The sequence below is a fragment of the Pipra filicauda genome, unplaced genomic scaffold (genome assembly GCF_003945595.2).
Source record: "Pipra filicauda isolate LSUMZ 115617 unplaced genomic scaffold, ASM394559v2 scaffold47_size6085603_pilon, whole genome shotgun sequence".
Taxonomy (NCBI): Eukaryota; Metazoa; Chordata; class Aves; order Passeriformes; family Pipridae; genus Pipra; species Pipra filicauda.
The window spans coordinates 5,580,188-5,600,301 of record NW_024104620.1 but is presented as its reverse complement, the minus strand read 5'-3'; the positions used below and the strand labels follow the sequence as shown (position 1 = coordinate 5,600,301).

Below are 20,114 nucleotides of genomic sequence, written 5' to 3'. Positions count from 1 at the left end.
GTGTCCCCACACCCTCGTGGCACTGCCAGAGCCAGCAGAACAGGGAGATGTAAATGCCCACCTCCAAGCACGGGCAGCAGTCGGCATCAGCCCCATCTCCACCCCCCGGGGTGAACCTGGAGAGTTTGCATTTGCACCATCACTCCTTCAAACGTGGTGCTTTTTTGCACAGGGGCTGCACTGTCAGTTCTGCCCCGGGGTTGTAGGCAGTGCCTTGGGATCCCAGTCTGAGACCAGCCCAAAACACCACACCTGCCCTGCAGGGGAAGTGCTCTAGGACCGGTGGAAAAGGACAGGGGCAGGCAGGTCACCTGAACTCGTGGCTTGGATGCCACAGGTGCGTCTTCCCAGCATGTCACAAGGCAAGTGAGGTCTCATGAGCTCTGCCAGATCCCAGGACCTGCAGGGTATTTGGAATCATAGAATCCCAGAATGGTTTGGGTTGGGAGGGACCATTTTGTTCCACCCCCCTGCCATGGTCAGGGACACCTTCTACTAGACCACAGTGCTCCAAGCCCTGTCCAACCTGGTCTTGGACACTTCCAGGGATAGGGCAGCCACAGCTTCTGTAGGCAACCTGTGCCAAAGGCTCAGCACTCTCATAGGGAGGATTTTCTTCCTAATATCTAATCCAAATCTACCCTCCTTCAGCTTAAAGCCATTCTCCCTTATCCTATCACTGCCTGACCTTGCTAAAAGTCCTTCTACAGCCTTCCTGTAGGCCCTTTCAGATACCAACGGGGGGATGGAGGGACCTGCTTCAGGAATCCCCGTGACTGGAGGGGTTTTTCTGTTTCACCTCAGTTACAGGCTCCATGGGCAGGGAGAGGTGCCTGTGGCTCTGGGTACCACTGGATGAGGAGTGCAGGCCCTGTGCACACCCCCAGCATCACCAGCTGATGGGTTGAAGTGGTTTTATTAACCAAAGCTCAGCTCGGCCCATCCACTGCGATAAGATCCCCCAGTGAGACGGAAATGAGGACATCATAATTAACATGGTGAGCACATGTGCCCTGGGGGGGGGGGAAACATGATTGCATCTGCACTCAGGGCTTTTGCCTAATAGTTTAAATTAAAGTCAACACCGGTTGTAAAAAAAATTGCCAGATTATGAAAGGCAAAAGATGCAAACACCAGATATGTGGGCAGCTGAGCAAGGTCTTAGAAGTCTCCTAGGGCCTGTGTGGCACGGCCGAGGAGAAGGAGGAGGAGTGGAGGATGGACTGTGTCCCCCTGGAGCAGCAGCTCAGCCTCCCACCATCCTTGCAGTGCCAAGGGACAAGGTCTCCCTAGTCCTGGGACAGCTTCCAGGAGGGATGCCAGGTCTGCCTGGCATAGCAATGCTTTTGTGGCCACTGAGACATCCAGCACTTTCCTTCCCAGTGAACCACAACACTTCCCCAGGAGCTGCCAGGTCCCTCACACCACTGTTACTGGGAGACAAAAAAAAGAGAAGGATGTTATTGCAGCTATAAATCATCAGATGGGAGGCCTTAATGGAGATAATCCCCATGAAATCAGTCACTGCTGTGGCTAAGGAGGGATTTGTCAGGCAGTTAACTACCCTGAGCTTCACTGCAGGTGATTAACTCCTGGTAGTGACCAGCATCTGGGGAATTAGCAATAACCCAGCATTTACTGAACAAGCACTGGGAGATGAGCTTTTATCTCAATTACTAGTTTAAATCTTTATTTTCCAATGTTCCCTTCCAACCCATCTTTTTTTTTTTTTTTCAAAGAAAATTAATTTCACTGCAGCTTGAGCTGTAACTTGCTGATATTCCTGGATCCAGGCAGAGGCTTCAGCTTGGAAGAGAAACACAAGAAATGCAACAAGGACATCAAAGTGAGGGAGGGCAGAGACATGGCCTTGGCAGATGGGAGAACCCCAACATCTCTTGGTGCTCTGAGGAGAAAGAAATGACCCTGAAGGGAGTTGAAGTGCCAAGGACACGGAGCAGCTTGGACTGGGGGCCGGTGTTTTACAGGGTGGGCTTGGGGCAAAGGGTCCCCAAGCTCTGTGACAGACAAGGTGCATCCAAGCCATGAACTGGTTGTTGGCTGCAGGACCATAGCCAGGCAAAAGAAGTCCCCTGGTGCATAGGCTTTGCTCTGCAAACAGCTCAGTCCCAGGACATTTACAGCATCGTGAAATCCCCGTCCCTGATGCACAAACACTGCTGGGAAACAATCCTACAGGCTCATCTGTGCTCTCAGCTGGGTGCTTCAGCAAATCTAGTGCCTCTCTAACAGTTTTCTCCCTGAGCACTGTAGGGTGAGGGAGGAGCATTCTTGGCTAATTGTGCCCAGGGGCCTCAGGATACATCCCTTTAGGAGGAGCGGAAGGGGCAGAGATGGGGAGCTGCAAACCTCCTCTGAAGGTCTTTCCTGGTGCTTCCACCAACAAAGCCAACATGGAATATGCCAATTCCATGGGATTGCTGGGAATTGTGCAGGGCTGGGAGCTGGACTCGATGACCCTTGTGGGTCCCTTCCAGCTCAGGACATTCCATGATTCTGTGATAGGTGTAGAGGCAGCTGCCTGGGTGGCAGATGCCCACCAGCCCTCTGGGCTGACTCCAGCCCTTGCAGTGAGGGGGCTGTTGTGGGGCCAGAGCATGGGGGTGCTGATGGGAGGTCACAGGCAGCATGGGGGGGCCTTTCTCCAGCACTCAAGGTGCTCCCGTTCTAATAAGCTTTTGCAAGGCATCACTCGAGCTCCTTAGATACCCTGTGTCTGAACAAAATCATTTCCTGTTTGACTTTGTAAATCAAAGTAGATGATACAATAATTATTAATAATATGTTGACTTATCTCATCAGCATTTTAATTAGTCAGTAGAAAAGCAATTTGCAAAGGGGCCCATCAGGCCCCCTCTGATCCAGAGGGTCATGTGCCGAGCAAGGAGAGGGGAGAGAAAGGCACTGGGGCACTGGGGCATTTTGCTGGGGAGAACTGGGATAGGGGGAGGTGTGGGAGGGGAAGGGGCAGCCTCTTTGACGGGCACTGATAAGAGTTTAATTTTCAATGCAAAGGGAATTGTTCTGGGAAAGGAGCGAGCTGAAAAGCTCCTGGGAGACCTTTGAAGTTCTAATTGAGAGGAGCCGCAGCCCGCGGGACAGGGACGCTCCCGGTGACCCTTCCCTTCCTGCACGTGTCTCCAGGGTGGAGGTGAGGGGGGGTTGCGATTAAACCCCCGAGCAGCAATTACAGCCAATTACCCCTCAGTTAATTGTCTGGCAAGGGAAAATGTCAAAACAGGCCAGGCATGGCTCCCTGATGGCCTGACACTGCCCAGGGCCCACAGCTCTGCTGGCTCTCACCATGCCCACTGCTCCCAGCCCCTGCTCCTCCACTCTTGCTGGTCCACAGCAAACCAAGAAGGGAAAACAACCTCCCAGTGAGGCAAGTTCACTTTGCCCTCAGCTGGGATGAAAACATCGGGACTTTGTGGGTGGCACCCTTCCAGTTTTGCAGTGCTGATGCTTTGGACTGTTGCCCTGACTGTGTGGGCAGCTCTGGGATCAACCAGTCCGGAGGAGGAAACCTCTGAGGCTGCTGCCTTTCCTCTGGCATCCCCAGAAGACCCAGAGAGGTGGGACAGAACGTGCAGGTGCTGGAAAAGAAAGCTGTAGGGCACTGGGCAGTGAGCTAGCAGACACAAGTCCCTTCCTGAGGCTCCTCAGGCTGGGGACCAAGGCTCTGTGCTGCTTAGTGCCCTGCAAAGACCCAGGCAGAGCTACTCACCTCCCAGTGTCACCCATGTGGTGGCCCTGGGGGAAAATGGAGATGTGGGTAAAGCAAATCAAACATGACTTCAGCTAGGGAGACAGGGTCAGCAATGCTCTCCCTTGGCAGGAGGATGCTGTGTCTGTCTGTGGATGGCACAGATACACTGTGAGGAAATCCTGCACCCTTTTTATTATTTATTATATTTATTATTTATTATTATTGTATATTTTTAGCAAACATCACTAATAAGATGGAGACTTTAGATGTGTTAGTGTTCAGGAGCTGCTGGTGAAGGGCTGCTGGGCACCTGCTGTAGAGGACTGCCCTGAGACACAGCCCCAGCACCCTGTGGTCACCCAGTGCATGACACCTGACAGCTCAAATGAGTTGGGACCCTGGATTCATCCCCTGGAGTCATCCCCTGGATTTGTGAATGTGCAGTACAGGATGCTGCACCTTAACCACCCGTGGAAGTCCCTGATGTGGTGAGAATGAGGCTCCTTTGGGCTCAGTCCTTTGTCTGCTTTGGGAGTGCAAGGCCATGCCCAGAACAACCAGCTCAGGTGGATTCATCTTCACCCAAGTCCCCTCGGTGATGCGATGGGTCCCACCTGCATGACAGCAGGCAGTGGGCCTGGAGATGGGGTCACAGAGGCATCGGGAGAGCTGGACTCATGGAAGAGGATCCAGAAGGAGAGCCTTGGGCAGCCTGTGAGTGGCAGAGGATCTGACTATGAGGAGGAATTGCCTAGGGAGTGATGAAAGGCAGAGCACTGGATGTGGACAGAGGAAAACATCCCTGACTCACAGAAAATCCCAGAAAAGTTCTCCTTCCCAGGGGAGCAGAGGAAGCCCTGGTCCCCGACTCCCTGAAGGTGAACTCCTCCAGGGTGCCAGGTTTTGGCAGCAGGGCTGAAATGAGATGACAGCTGAGTAGTGACAGGACAGAGATCCACACAACCAAGGGCAGCCTATGGATGACCATGAAGAGGACAACATCTGCCTCATGCAGGCAGTGGCAGAGGAAAGTCTGGTGGCTGGAGACAAAGCCAGGCACACCCTCATAGCGATGGGTTTTTAACAGGGGCCTGTTAACAGCATCACCACAGGACCTGGAGCATTTACCAGCACTGGCAATTTTGCAGCCAAGGATGTTTTTTCCTAAAAGCTGGGCTGCTCTGAGAGCTGAATGAACTGACAGGCCTGAAGGCCTGTATTTATGCAGGAGATCACATCACATTAGTTCCGCGGTCCCCTCTGACCTTGTACCTCTCAATCTATTACATTCCCAGGACACTCATTTGCAACAGCTAACTGCTAAAATTAGAGCTGAGTTAACAATTTAATATATTTACATATACGATAAAGTCTGATAGAAATCTGATCATTGGTATTATTATGAATTCACCGTTCTGATCACTCCTGCTCGAGCAGCGCAGGGACTGAAAATCTCAAGCAACAGATCAATGAAAATTATTAGAGGCCTGGGAAGATTTCTGTGGGAGGTGGAATTGAAAAGATTAGGACCGTTTAGTTCAGAGAAAGGATGAAAAAGAATGGACATGAAAAATCAAAACAGTAGCAACAGCCAGGTAGGCACCCCAATTTTGCACGTTTCGTGCCTGCAGCAAGCCCCACTGTGCCTTGCAGTAGGTCCTGTGGGTATTTATGGGATTGTTTCTGTTCTCTAAATGAATGAGAAAAATCCTTCCAGCCAGGTCACTCTGACATCTGGAACTCTATTTCCAGAAAGCTCCTGGGGCAGAAAAATCTGGCAAGTGAAGGGGGCACGGGGAGAGGATCCAGCCAGTGTAGATGGCAGGCTCCCATGGGGGTCACCACCCCGACATCCCTCCCAGCCACACCACAGGGCTTTGTGTCTGCATCCCCATTCCTCATCAGGAACCATCTGCAGGGGAGGCCCCCTGACCCTTTTGCCCAGTTCCCACAGAAACTTCTCTGATTACAGGCAGTTGGGAGCTTCCCAGTTGTTTATGGCTGTTCCCTCTGATGCAGCAAGGAATGAGATGCTTCTAAGCATGAGTCCCACCTCTTGAGTCCCCTCAAAACTCAGGACCTGGTGACAACCTGGTCCCTAGCAGAGGACATGGAGGGTTAAATGGCATTTCCAAAACAGCTGCTTCCCACTGCTAGTCTTTTAGGCTGGCATTTTCCCAACAGACTTTGTCTCTTTGTCCCATAAGCACTGACCTGGGGCTGAGATGTCCGTTCCCTGTCCATCCCCTGACCCCCTGCCACAGGCACCCACGGTGACCTGTCCCACTGAGTTCCCTCTGTGCCAACAGCCGCTTCATACTTACCCCATGTGAGGGATAAGTCATCCAGCCCCAGTCCCCCGGGATTGTTGACGTGTCTAGCAAGTTCACTGGAAAACACAGGAGCAAAAGGCTGTGTTAGAAAGCTTTGTCCCCATCTCCAAGGGGTGAGGAACCAAGGCACCAAGAACCCCCTCCACACATGACACTTGCTTGAATGTTCCCCCCCCCATCAATCTGCTGGCAGGGACTGCCTGGCTGGACGTGAGGAAGGCATGGATGAGGGGATGGCAACAACTGATGCTGCCCAGAGCTGGTTGATCAGGACAGAGTTGAGTCCAGGCTCTACAACAGAGCAGTGCGACCTTTTGGAGGAGAGTGGGCTGCAAACAGCAGGTCAGAGGGAATGCAAAGCAAGGAGGGGCTGTGGAAACAAACTTCCAACACCACGTTGTCAACCATTCCCACCTTGGGCCAACACTGATGCAACTGGAGCATCGTTCCTCGGTTGGACACTTCTCCTCTGGAAGCCCTTTAGGCTCAGCTCCCTCCCAGCATCCCTGGTTTGAAGTCTGTGCTCCAGCAGCTGCTGTAATTGCACACTGCAGTGCCTGGCTCCAGCACAAAGTGACCCCCCATGGTCCTGGCTGACACCCCACTGGAGAGTTCCATCAAAGCCAAACCTTCCAAATCCCTGCCACCACTGGGAGCCCAGCTTAACGAGGAGCCACAGGCAAACTGCAAGAGGAGAGCAGCTTGTGGGGGGGGAGAAGTGAGGACGACTTTGAATGTGCTCAGGAGCTTCCTGTGGAAACCTGTGCAGTGTCAGCAGTGGGGGAAAGCAGGATGCCATGGCCCTGCTGCCTCAGTCATCCGAGCCCCACACCCAGATCCCACAGCACCAGGCAGAGGAGAGCCTTGCCAATGCCTGATAACCCCCTGACTTGCTCAGCACCTGAGGAAGGAGCCCAAGCCCCAGCTCTACAGTGCAGATTCAGAGGGATGGAGGCTTGGGAGAGGGTGCCCTGACCCTTGGGAGTGAGTGCAGTGGGCACCAGCACCTTGATGCCTCATCACCCCTCAACAGCACCAGGCTCCCACAGGGCCCCCAGTGCCTCCAGCTTTCCCCGTTGCTCCTTGTCCTGCAGCCACCCAGTAAGGTGCTGCATCCATGCTGGCTGCCTTTCCTCACCCTTGAGCAGCGTCAAACTGGACCTCAAGGCACTTTGTCACAGCATCCCTCTGGAGCACCAGGTCTGGGCTGGTCCCTGGGCTCTGGAGGGACACTGGTGTTGGTGCAAGGACCAGCTTTGTCTCAGCGGGGATGGGGCACATAAGGACAGCAGCTCCAGCCCTGGCAGAGCCCGAGCTCAGCGTGAGGCTGGTCCCTGCAGCCCGAGGAACGGGTGCCACTTTCATTTACTATTACCAGGCAGGGAAGGAGAGGGGGGGAGAGAGGAGCAGAGACGTGAGCTGGCTGTGAAACACCCGTACGTCATGCTTCTGACAGAGCAGATTAGGAGCTTTTGAGGCATTTATTAATGTTAGCAGAACAATTTGAAAGAATTTCCAGGGTTTCTTGTGTGGCTCCATTGGCCCAACAGCAGGCTGAGCCCCTCCACTCCCCGCACGGCACTGCTCCCACTGCTAAGGAGGCCCCTTGCCCTCAGTATGGAGTAATTACCTCGAAGATCTCAAATCCATTTTTATTTGTTATTGTTAATCTGAAGATTTTCTGCCTATTTTCCCTGGGTAATTCGCCCAGCAGGAGCCCAGGTTTGGGAGTTTCCCTGCTCGCAGTGCAGGAGCACGGTCCTGGTGACCCTCAGCAGGCAGGTTGCAGGGAGGGGGCAGTTTTCACAGACCCTCTCTCCCCTCCCCACCGTGGTCTCCGCACCCTCTTTCCCACGCCGAGATGCTCCGCAGTGGATGTGGGTGCCTCCCACTGCTCCCCAGGCAGCACGAGGAGCCTGCATGGACCGGGATCCAGTGGGAGCATCATGTCGCGAGGAACGATGTTGAGACCACATAGTGGGGTGTACCCCAGACTTGTCTGCACAGCGGCGTGTGCAAGCTGGAGCCTCCTTGCCACACCCATATGCTGACCACGTCGTCTTCACCCAGTCCCACAGAGATGGAGGAGTCGTCTCCTTGTGGGTGCTTTGGTGCCCACCATCTTGCATCCGTGGTCAGATTCCTCATGCCCCTTTGCAGGAAGAGGGATAAGCTATTTCTTTTACTCTCTCACAAGCAGTTCAGCCAAGCACACAGGAGCCCTGTGCATTAAGCCCACTGTGGCAGGCTCTGTACAAACATAAAGGCATCGCGTGCCCGAGAGCTCTTGCGTTAACTCCCGGTATAGCACACACGTCCGTGGGTACGAGTGGCCATCCAGCAGCGCTGCGACGTGCTGTGCTCGGGTACAGGCAGACCAACAGTCTCCCAAAACCCAACCTGTTACAGACCGGGCTACAGCCCAACTCTGGAGGGGACCATGCGACGAGTGCCCGTCCAGCCCCTCGCAGGTGATCTCCCGGCTGCGCCGCTTCTCCAGGGGCGACGCTCAGAGCCCGCCCTCGCTGCCGGAGGGCGAGCGAGACCCCCACAAAGGACCCCTTTCAGCTGAAACTTTTCTTTTTTTTTTTTTTTTTTTTTTTTTTTTTTTTTCAGAAAATGTGCCGGTTTGGGAGACCTCTCTCTCCTACAGCTGGGCGATTCTGTTTGATGTTATGGACTGTCTGCACGTATCAGTCTCAAACTGCGAGCTCCATTTTGTTTTCCCGAGCACCATTTTGTCGTTCCCCTATTCTGTGCCTTGGCCTTGCCTCGGCGTATTGAGCCAAAACACCAGGAGGTGTCAGGGGAAATTCTCGCCCTGGTGGAAAAGCTGTCAAGCCTGATTGCCCTTTCAAATGGAAGCACCTAGGAGTGAGCAGGTTGCTTCCCAGCACCAACTGGGGTCTGGAGACGGAGCCTCACGTAAGGCAGACCCTCTTGCTGCATGAAGTTGTAATGGGGTGTGAGTAGTGCACGTTGCAGCCTCATAGCCACAGATTAGACAGGAGTCAAAGTGTATGAATCTGTATATGATGTTTATGTATATTGTATTTCTACCTCTACCTTTATTTTTGGATCTGTATCTATGTTTGCATCCATACCCATATCTACCAAATCCCAAACACTGCTTGGGATGAGAGAGGAAGCTGAGGCAGGGACTAGCATCCAGAGGACGTGAGTTTTTCCTGGAGCCATCTATCTCTTGTCATATATCTACACCTATATCTTATATCTATGTTTGTATCTGTATCATTTATATCTATATCAATATCTATATTTATACCTATATCATCTATAAAGAGTGAGTGCTCAGATATCCTTCCCAGCACTTGCACTGGTGGCCACAGCTCCTGCAGGGCTGTATTACATCCCTACAAACAGATGCATGAGCACCTCGGGGTCTCACATCCAACTGTCCTAGGCTCAGAAATGGGCTCATGGTATCTAAGGGAGCACGTGGATCTTCAGCCCACCCAGGGGTGCATGGTGGGGTAGTGAAACAGGTCTGGGGCTGACACGCTGGGGGATGTGCTGAGCCCCAGCCTCTGGAAGAGCAGTGGGGGACCAAAGAGAGCTCTGAGCACCCTCACTAATTATTAACCCACTGCAGTCCTTCCTCTAATTACTCCACCATCTCCCTCCTAGGCAGGGGCTTTGTAGCGCAGGCGTGGGGAGGAAGGGTCAGTGGGAGCAGCCCTGTTCCCTTGGGCTTCAGTTCCTCTCCATCACAACTTCAAAGGCCTCCTAAGATTCACAGCCAGGCTCCCCCCCATGCAACAACGCCTTTTGCATCGATAATTAAACCCTTATCAGCGCGGTTTGGCACTCCTGCTCCCCGCTGCCCAAAGACCAGCAGGCTCAGCTCTGCGGCCCCAAGCGGGTCTGCACACCCCACACCAGCCCCATTCCAGGGGGGGACAACACAGGGAGGGTTATCCACAGCAGGAAGAAAGTCAGGGTATGGGAAAGGGACAGGGAAGGCTCCCTGAGAGAAGGGGAGCGAGAGCCAGTGGCATTCATTTCCTGTAAGATCGGGCAGGACTTTGAAGGGGCAGATGGGGCCGGGCTGGGTCAGCTATTTGTGTCCCACCGTTTAATCCAAGAGCCTGCTGAATAGCCAGCCACGACCTTTCCAACTTGTGAGGCAAAGCTGAGACACAAAGCTGTGTCTTACTGGCCTTGGAACATGGCAGGAGGAAAGGACGGGAAGCCTCACTTTCAGCTTCCTGATCCCTGGGACAATATTTATCTTTAAGGAGTGAAAAATAACCATTTATTCCCCAACATGGGAGGCCAAGCACTGGGGCTCAGAGGGAGGAGCAGCAAGCCCAGGGGGTAGGTCAGCTCTCCCCATCTGGGAGCTGTGCACAGGGGATGTTCCCCACAAACCTGGGTCAGCACTGCAGCACTGGGGTGCTGCTCTGCCAGACCAAAGACCGGATCCAGGTGGGATTTGTCCAGCAGCTGCTCATCCACAAGGCTGCACAGACTAAGGACACAGCAGGGATGGTGCTCACCTCAGCACCCACCGGCCTCAGCTGCCCGGAGAAGGAGTTTAGAAAAGCAATGTGGGTAGATCTTAAAAAAATGTCACCAAATGCAGGATTTCCACACTACAGGAAATGCCAGAATCAGGCTGGGGAAAAAAAAACCCAAAACCAACAACCCCTCCCCCCCAAAACCAAACCAAACCAAACCAAAAAAAACAACCAACCAGAAAAAAAACAAACAACAAAACATAAACCAAAACCAACCAAACAAAACAACTCCCCCACCCCCCCCAAGAAAACCCAAAACAAGCTAAAAAGAAACATTTTCAAACGAAAGCAGTGCTGCTTTTTGGCCATGCCCTAATTCCCATTTCAGGATTTCTTCTCAGACCTCCAGATTGTTGCTGTGAACTTTCTGTATTTAATTCTATATCGTTTTGTAATGCATCAGGAGCGGTAATGCCCATAAGGACTGCCCAGAGGGTCACCCCTTTTCACTATACCCAGAGCAGGAGATACTTTGATGTAGGAAGAAAGCTTGTTTGTTCAATCAGTGCTAATAAAAAGCTGCAGTTCAGGCTTTAAAAATAAAATTATCAACCTGATCCTTCCAGCCCCTGCATGATATCATGTGAGATAATGTGCAGCGCAAGAGCATAACCTGCGGTAGGGCTGAGGTGTTGTGAAATAATGTAAAAAAATGAAACAAAACAAAACACCCTGAATAAAGTATTTCTAAAGCTAGAAACCTTGAAATTATAGGGCAGGGTTTTTTTATTTCCCAGAAGAAAAAAAAAAAAAAAGCACATCAAAAGCCAAACGGCAAAAAGATGTTCCCTCTCAAAACTACGGGTGAGAAAATAGAGACGTAAAATGGTCGTGTTTCCTGCTCACTTTGAGACTCCTGATGCTTGTCTGCAGTGGGATAGACAGGGAGAGCTGGGCACACTGGCTTAGGAGACCCAAATGAAAGCCCACACACTCCCCACTGCTGGGCAGGGTGTTACAGTGCTGGTGCATATCCCCAGTACTGGTGTGCACCCCCATTACTGGTGTGTATCCCCGGTACTGGTGTGTATGTCCCCGGTACTGGTGTGTATCCCTGCACTGTGGCACTCACAGGTTTCAGTGCAAGCAGTGTGTGGTCAGAGATGGACATAAATAGCTGACTGGAAATGTTAACCCCCCCTGGGCTGTCCCAGGGCTTGAGGACGGGGTGCGTGGAGCCAGACACGGGGCTCAGAGTGAGGGGTGAGCACATTCTTCCATGTCGCTGGTCCAGGAGCTTGTGCCAGCGGGGAAGGAACTATTTTGAACTCAAGGGGTGGCTGGACTTGTAATTCAGGGCAGAAGCCAGAGGAGGAGGTGAGAAGGCTCTGGGGATAGGGGGTGAGAAAGGTCAGGGAGGCAAGAAATTCCATCAGTCTGATGTGAGCAGAGGAAAGAGCAGAACAACGGTGAGGCTGGGAAAGGGACACAGGCACTGGAATCCCTGTGACCCTGGACCCTCGAGGCCTTGGCACAACTGGTGTCCCCAGGTCTGGATTTGGCCATCTGGGAGTCACACGAGTCCTTTCCATCACAGTGTCCCCAGCCTGAGGGACGGTGAGACGATCTGGCCCTATCCATCAGCAGAGAGGAGCCCGTGCCTTGCACAGCCACCCCTTGGCATCTCATCTGGCTGAAGACCTGCAAGAACTGATCCACTGAACCCCCACGCCACCAAAGGGTGGCTCCTGGCATCCCTGACCACTATCCCCAAGCCCAGAAGCTTGAACCTGCATCCAAACCCAGGCACAGGAACAGAATAAACACCTCGTGCCACCAGCCATGCAATATCATGACAGCCTTTCAAAACCATACAGAAGTTTTCTAACACAAAATACATGTCCTCTACTTGCAGTCAGCAAAACCTATGTGGTACAGACTCGAAGAAATGGGAGTCATGTCCAGAAGGGTTTGTCCAAGAATCCTCACACCAGCTGTGTGTGTGGTGTGACACGAGCCAGGTCCCGGATGGCCAAAACCTGACTCCCTCTTCTCTTTTCTCACATCTGTTGGGTATAATAAAATTGGCACAAACGCTTTTTCAGCTTTGGTCACTGAGGTTTCTGACCTCTGCTGCATTTTTTAGGCATTGAAGCTCATGCCAGGTAAGCTTCTAACACCATCCCAGGTCCTTATCCTAGAGCATCTCACTCCCCACCCGTAAGTCGCGTGTCCACTCTGTTATCTCCTGCCTGTTTGGCATTTTGCAGATTTCTTACGTAAAACCGTCCCTTCCCATACCATCCACAGTGACTCAGGTGCTGGAGACCTGTGCCTGTCTCAGATCCTGGAGTCCCAGAGCAGGACAAACCCTGCAGTACCCCAAAAATGACACCCTGCCCTTCCCATGAACCCCAGTGTCCCAGCAGTCCTGGCAAAGATTTCAGTGTTATCCTCTCTGGAATCCTCACTAGGGAAACATGGGTTTTACAAATGTGCTCTCTTATCTGGATTATCTGGAGGGGCTTTGCATGGCAGTTTTTCAGGCTGTCGGATGCTTTTTCCCTAATTTCTCTGAGGATGTCTTTGCTCTCACACCAGTTGGCCACCCTAAATTGTGCTGAGCTGTTTGTACCCCAGTGACATTTTTAAAGCAAGATAATTTCTTTTAAAGGCTTTTGCCTTTGCTCTCTTAAAAATAGCTTTCTAAAATGGAACATTTTCACAGACAAAAATACCAATACTAACCGCGTTTGAGGGGACAGGCTGAATATCTCATACCACTGGTAATTAAATATCACAAAAGTCCTTAAAAATTGCATGGGAGGTACATAAAACAGAAGGTACTTCATCCAAGGAAGGATCCAGGGACTTGTGGCATTGTTCATTGTTGATGCTGGGATGGAGCTGGGACAGAGCTGGTCGATCCAGCTGCAGCCAGCGCTTGTTGCCACTCACTGATGTGGTTAAATAAGCATTTTAAATATGAGAAACTGGAGACAGAGCAGAAAACACCACAGGCACAACTATGATACCGGGGCTGGAGGTAAAAAAATATCCCAGAAGGGAACCTGCAGAGCCCAATCTGCTCATGCCCACGAGGGCTGAGAGGTGCCCGGGTGCGCTCAGCACACTTTCACAGCTGAAAAATATGGGCTCTTTAATCCTGCAGGAAAAGCCTAACAAGAACAAATGGCTGGAAGGTGAAGCCAGGCAAATTTGTATTAGGGAAAGAGGGGGCCAATCTTTAAAGGCTGGGACTGATGAGCCCTTGGAAGGGATTATTAAAGGCAGGGCTGGGTCTGCTTTTGCGGATGCCTTCAGATAAAAGGTGAATACTTTTCTGGACTCAATCCCCGGGCCAAACACACTTCATTAGGCTTTATTGGTGTGCCTGGATCTGATCAATTAAGGAGTTGCATCTTATGTTGTTATTTATGACCCCGAGTGCCGTGCATCGGCGCGGGCAAGACACGGGGGGGGTTTATTTAATTTTGAAGGAAATAACGCCCGGCTGATCCCACCACTCACTTTTGAACCAGCAGGGCCGAAGGGGTTAATCACTTCCCTGTGACAGAGGAATCATTTTGAGTGTTGGCCAGGCAAACAGGCTGGGTTAGGAGAATGAACTATCAAAAAACTGTCAGGGTATGAATAGAGTTATCATATGAATGGATGTTCCCTGGAGATAAAGGCAGCACCAAAGGCTGCCAGCGAGGCCAGCGGGGACAGGCGGAACACAGGACACGGGCGGAACACAGGACCCAGCCAGAACAAAGAGCAGAGGTGTCAGGATGTCTCAGTGAAACCCACACTTCCCCAGGTCCTGCCTGCCAGGACCCGCTCACCAACCCCGGCAGGATGCCTGGGATGAGCCTCTCTCCTTCCTTCCTCTCTCCCTCCTCTCCCTGAGCATCTTTTGGGGCTGGGGTTTGCCGCCGAGCTCTTGCTTTTCTTTCGGGTAAAATATTTTTCTAATAATTCCTCAGCCAGCAAAAAAAAAAAATAGGGAATTCTTTCTTCTGCGTAGCAATTCACCGGGGTTTCGGTTGTACTTAAATTGGGCTTCATCAGATCCATTTTCGCCGTCACCAAAATGGGTGCCCATTTATTGTCACTGGAAACAAACTCCTCGTGATTTCAGGAAACAAGAATTCCAGGAGAATGAAAACCCTCACAGAGCAGGTGTGTTTTGTGCGCTGTCGTGTTATTTATTTTTTTTCTGCAAATTTGGGGGCTTGATTTTCGGAAGTTTTATAAGCTGCTAATACAGGAAGGATGGAAATGAAGATGACACCAGAAACATAACCCCGTGAGCCTACCTAAAATCATGCAATATCAGCAAGCTTTATATCAAATGCTTTATATCAGCATTTGGGGAGAAATAAAAAAAAAATTAAACACCCCCAAATTTTTTATTTTTTTTTTACAAGCGTAGCCCGAATCAACTCCCTGTTTTAAACTAATCCTCCTCCATCTCCCATCACTAGAAGTCTGTATGCCTAAACTCTCTTGTTTCCTATTCTTACAGAGGAACACACATCCCCACAGCCTTTTGAGCACAGAAAAGGCGATTTCCTCTCCCTTTCAGCGCTTTGCTTCTCCCCTGGCCCCGACTCCAGCGTCGCTGCAGAGGGGTAGGAAAGTAGCACTGAATAAATGTGCAGATGAGTTTTTCTGTTTGAGCAGAGAGGCAATTAATGAGATTACAATGAGAGATTAGTGGGGGAGGCCGCCACGGACCCTTCCTGTGGCCCCCGTTTTGGTAGCGCGGCAAGCGGCTGGGCTTTCCTAAGGATCCTGGTGCTCTCCTACACCCCATCCCTGTTGAGTGGAGGAACAAAACACCTCGATCCCCAAACCCGTGGTGCGAGGAGGAGACAGGCATCCCCTTGTCATCGGCTCTGCGTCCTCCCCTGTACATCACCACATCCCTATCACCTGCTGTCCGCCTCGTCCAGACCTACATGTCCCAAAATGCTGGGGGAGATGTCCCAGATCCCCCTTTCCTGCACGGCAGTCCCACTCAAGCTCACCCGCAGGCCATGGGGTCTGCGCTGTGATGGGGAGGAAGGTCGCCTTCCTCACGGGCATCACCTCGGAGGAAGCAGACCCCAGCAGCAGCATTTAAGTGCCGTTTTTTGGCAGAAAATATGATTTTTTTTTTTACCCCCCGCCCAAGCTCCAAATGTGGTAATTTCTGCTCGTCTGATTTTCTTTCAATACAACAAAGATATTTCATATTTTATTATTTAACTTCAATTTGTGGTATCATATAAAACACCCACTTTATTATTTTCACCTGTGCAACTCAGTGTGCAACAGTGTAAATATTTTAGTCTCTCACACTATTTTCATATTATTAAAGATAACTTTTATACTTCCCTGCTCTAAAGCAATTTGACAATTTCAGACAAATCTTTTTTACAGTGCTCCAAATAACAATCTTCCACATCCTGCAAATTTTCACTAATCTATAAAAAAAAAAAAATCTGAGTTTTGGCTTTCGATGCATTTTGCAATGGCTGCCGTGCCGAAATGGGGGATTCCCATGGAATGGTGATTCCCTTTTCCTCCTATTTCTTGGGTACCCACCGCATGCAAGACTGAAAGGAATAAAAAAATATGAGCTTAAAACTTCTCGGAACAAATCTTTCAGGAAAGGGAAAGGCGCTGGGAGCTCTTGGAAGAGGAAAAAACCCGGGATTGAGGCTGTTTTTTTGGTTAATACGTGTTTTTATACAGAAATTGCCTCCCAACACGCGCATGCGAAGCGCAGCACGCCCGGCCTGAAGTCTGCTTTGCGGCTGTAATTTTCTACCCTGCGGTTCTCAAACCAGCACTGGGTTTGCCAGGGAGCACGGCCAGGGATGCAGGGCACGGAGAGGCTGTGGGAGCAGGCAGAGGTGACGGGCAGCGGGGCACCCTGGTGCCGTGGCGACGCCCTCGCTCCGTGCCCGCGTGCACCATGTGCAGTAGGAATGGGGCGGTCAAGCCTGGCACAACTGGAGTGTGGGAGACCCCAGGGCTGGGCTGCGCTTTGCAGCATCTCCCCACATTTCCAGCCCCATCTCCGTGCCAGGGTGCTCAGCGACCGGCACCACAGCTGCCCCAGAACGGGCGCTGCTCCCAGCCCATCCCAGCACCCTGGGACACTGGGAGCTGGCAGGAGCCTGCAGCCGCATCCCCAGCTCCACCGCCCGTGTTGCGGGGCCCGGCTGGCACTGAGCTGCCCCGTCCCATGGCACAGGATCCACAGCATCCAGAGCCAGGAGCATCTTCAGGGGCGGAGGACGGAGCACCAACAGCTTGCTGGAGCGCCCCACAATTTTTCCTGATGTCACCCAGCACTCAGGCCTGGCTGTCCAGGCAGACACCATAAAATCCACCCCAGCAGCCAGCGATCTCTTCTGCAGAAGACAGCAAAGAGGCCCCAGCCTGGTTTGTCCATGCTCAAGGTCCGCCAAGTCCAGGCAGGGCTGTTTGGCTTTGTGGGGCTGCAGCGCCCAGGGCAGCATGGGCAGTGTCCTGCACTGCTCTGTGCCCGGGGCTCGGGGCACGGGGCAGCATCCTGCACCACAGAGCAGAAACCAGGCAAGGGCTGGAGTTGTCAGGGTGCTGGGGCCCCATCCTGCACCCTCATAGCCCATGCCCAGGAGTGAGACCCAATGCAATCTCCCTGCACGGGCAGGAAAGCTGATGAGGAAAGGAGCAGGAGGAGGGCCAGGAAGTGGGCAGTGGGCAGAAAACAGAGTTAGGACCAGCAAATAGCTGGAAATGGGGAATAGAAGGGAGGAAGGTGCTGGTGTGTGTTGGAAGACGGCAGTGAGCACAAGGAGCCGGCCCAGCGGGGTACCACAAAGCACATGAGGCACAGCAGCGCCAGCCCATGGGCCTCAGCATGCCAGAAGGATGGCAGGGATGCAGGGGCAGGGTAAGGGAGAGGTGCCACTGCCAGCATGGGGTAGGGACACCGGCCCCAGGGCTCGCTGCAGAGCTGCCGTGGCTCTCAGGCACAGCAGAAGGGAGGAAGGATGCTGCTGCCAGTGCCAAGGACACGCTCGGGAGCGGGAACGGCAGATCTCTGGTGATGAAGATCAGCAGACCCAGGAAGCAGCCGTGCCGCTGCTGCCAGCGCAGAGGGAGGCAGGAGAACGGGTGGGTGGCAAGAGCAGGAGCAGCACTGCCGAAGCCGAGTTCTCAGAGAGAACTGAGACACCAGAGTAGGGACGTGGACAAAGGCCAGGGATGAGGGCAGCCAGCAGCAGGGCAGAGCAGCCGGGTGGAGGGAGCAGGCCTGATGTGGCTGACACCAAGATGTCGGGAGAGGATCCCTGGCTGCATCCCTGCTTTCTACTTCAGAAGTTTCCAGCCCTTTCTCTCACAAGAAGTTTCCCACCTGAGTGCCCTTTCCAGCTCCCTGCATCCTCTGCACACCTGCCCATGCCCACCTGCTCACTCCAGCCCAGCCCATGCTGCTCGGCCAACATGCACGGCCCTGCGCTGCTGCCAGCTCTGGTGGTGGGGATCGCCATGGCTGGGCTGGTGCCGGTATCCCCATCCCTTCTGCAGCCACCCCTGCGTGCTGCAGCAGAGCCCCGGCAGGGGAGGGAGGCAGAGCTGCCGGCATTGCTGCAGAATCAGGTCTTCCTGCCCAGCTCCAAAGTTTTGCCTCTGGTGCAAAAGCTCCAGGATCAGCAAACTCAGCCAGGCAGGAACCTGGAGCTGCGATCCCCTGGGAGCACGGAGAAGCCAAACCCGGCAGACCTAAGCCCGGCAGACACATCCAAACAGCCGCAGCGATCCCGTGGGTCCCCCCAACACTGCCCCGTCGCTCCAGGGCCACCCCGGTTCCTACCTTCGCTGGTGGTGGCAGAGAGGCAGGCAGCCAACGTGATGACGATGGAGAGCGAGGATGTCAGACCCCCCTGTGCCCATGCCATGGTCCGGCGGGGCCACCAGGCGCGGGACAGGGCCACCTCTGTCGTCCCAGCACCTCTGCGAGCGAGCTACCTCTGTCCAGAGCTACGGCACTCACGGGCTAATGCAAAGGCACTTTGCGCACATTGCTCGCAGCCACACAGGCGAGCGAGCGGGGAGGGAGCAGCCTGCCCGTCACCGCTCGCAAGCCAATGGGCTGGGTGGGCTCTGCAGCGAGCCCCCCTTCCCGCGCCACACGCGCACGCTGTACCCAGACCCGGCATCCGACCCGGGCTCCCGCTCCCCACTTTCCCTCGCAATGCTCCAGCAGTCCCCGCTGCTCCCCGTGCCGCCCATCCCTCTTCGCTGCTCTCGGCCGGCTGCGGCGAGACACGAACTTGCAGCCCCTGCAGGAGGGAGCTCTGCGCTCGGTCGGGGTCAGGTGTGAAGGGGACGGGGTTACCCGTCCGTCCCGGTGTGCGCGGAGAGGAAAATCCCTTGTAAGTGCTCCCCTTGCATGGCTGGGGAAGACAGGCAGGACACCCCCCCACCCTGATGCTTTGCAGGCCACGTAGGTCTGGGATAGACACTGTCTGCTTGCCCTTGACTTGGGGCAGTGGGAGCAGGGGACAGCAGGGCCAGGACTGACAACACCCTGTTTACAGCCACATTGGCCACCTGAGAGAGGGTCTTTCCAAAGCAGTTTGGGAGGACAAAGCAGTTGTGCCAGGCGGATAAAAGGCCGGGCACTGGGCACCGATGCCCTGTGACAGGGGGTCTGGGCTTCCTGGGGAGCACAGAGCATCCTTCCCACAGCCTCTGCATCCCTCCTGCTTGAAGCCGCCAGAATTGCCGAGCCAGGTGAGTACCTTGCTCAGCATTAAACACTCGACATCTGTCAACAGACCCCCTACAGCGGCCACGACTGCTTCCCCATCTAAATGCTGAACAATCACTAATACCTGCCTGTGGTAACCACAGATGCTGACTCCCACCTATGCCATGGGCAGGGGGCTATTTGCTCCTTCCTCTATGCACTCATAGCCAGGGACTAATGTGTGATTGCAGCTCTCCCCTGCCCCAGGAACTCACCCCAGGACAAGGCACATGGGGCAGGGTGAGCATCTCTGTTGTCTCTCTGTCAGGCCATACCTTGGATAAAACTCACCTCAGACTTGCTCAGTGGGGTCAGGGTGGGAGGGGTGTTGCACACCCTCCATTCTACCCTGTATGCCAGTGTGTTCCCTGGAGATGCTGCACCCCATGCCAGGGCACCCCATGGCACCACCAGCAGCTTCCTACGTGCTGGAGTGAGAGGGGCTCCCTGCCCAACTCACGGCATGTGGTGGCAACAATTCCTCATTCAGAATGGATGAGGATTGTGCCTGCAGGGACACGTCTGCACCACTCATCACCAGGACCTGGGAACGGCACAGGGCCTCAGGTCCCTCCAGGTTTTTTCCCCTGACTGCCTGGGAAGCTGTCGGTCCAGAGGCAGTGCTGGAGAGATCCTGTCATCAGCAGTATCATGGGATGGGCTTGCAGAGCGGCTCAGGCGGGGACACAGCTGACAGGGAGGACGCCAGACATTCCTAAGGCAGCTGGCAGAGGCTGAGCTGTGCTGTGGGGCCAGGGGTGCAGCTACACGGT

The 20,114-nt window shown here is 53.5% G+C and overlaps 1 protein-coding gene across 2 annotated transcripts in view; it reads right to left on the bottom strand.

Moving 5' to 3' along the window:
• EPHA8 (EPH receptor A8) overlaps positions 1-18,603 on the bottom strand; it is a 49,442-nt gene extending 30,839 nt beyond the window's left edge. The window contains exons 1-2 of one of the 2 annotated variants that reach the window (XM_027746815.2): positions 18,403-18,603; positions 6,055-6,119 (exon numbers count right to left, since the gene is read on the bottom strand). In XM_027746815.2, the coding sequence (XP_027602616.1) occupies positions 6,055-6,119; positions 18,403-18,487 (150 nt within the window). In that variant the 5' untranslated portion in view covers positions 18,488-18,603. The remainder of the gene's footprint in view (positions 1-6,054; positions 6,120-18,402) is intronic. The other variant, XM_027746816.2, reaches the window with a different exon arrangement.
• Positions 18,604-20,114: the final 1,511 nt, after the last annotated feature.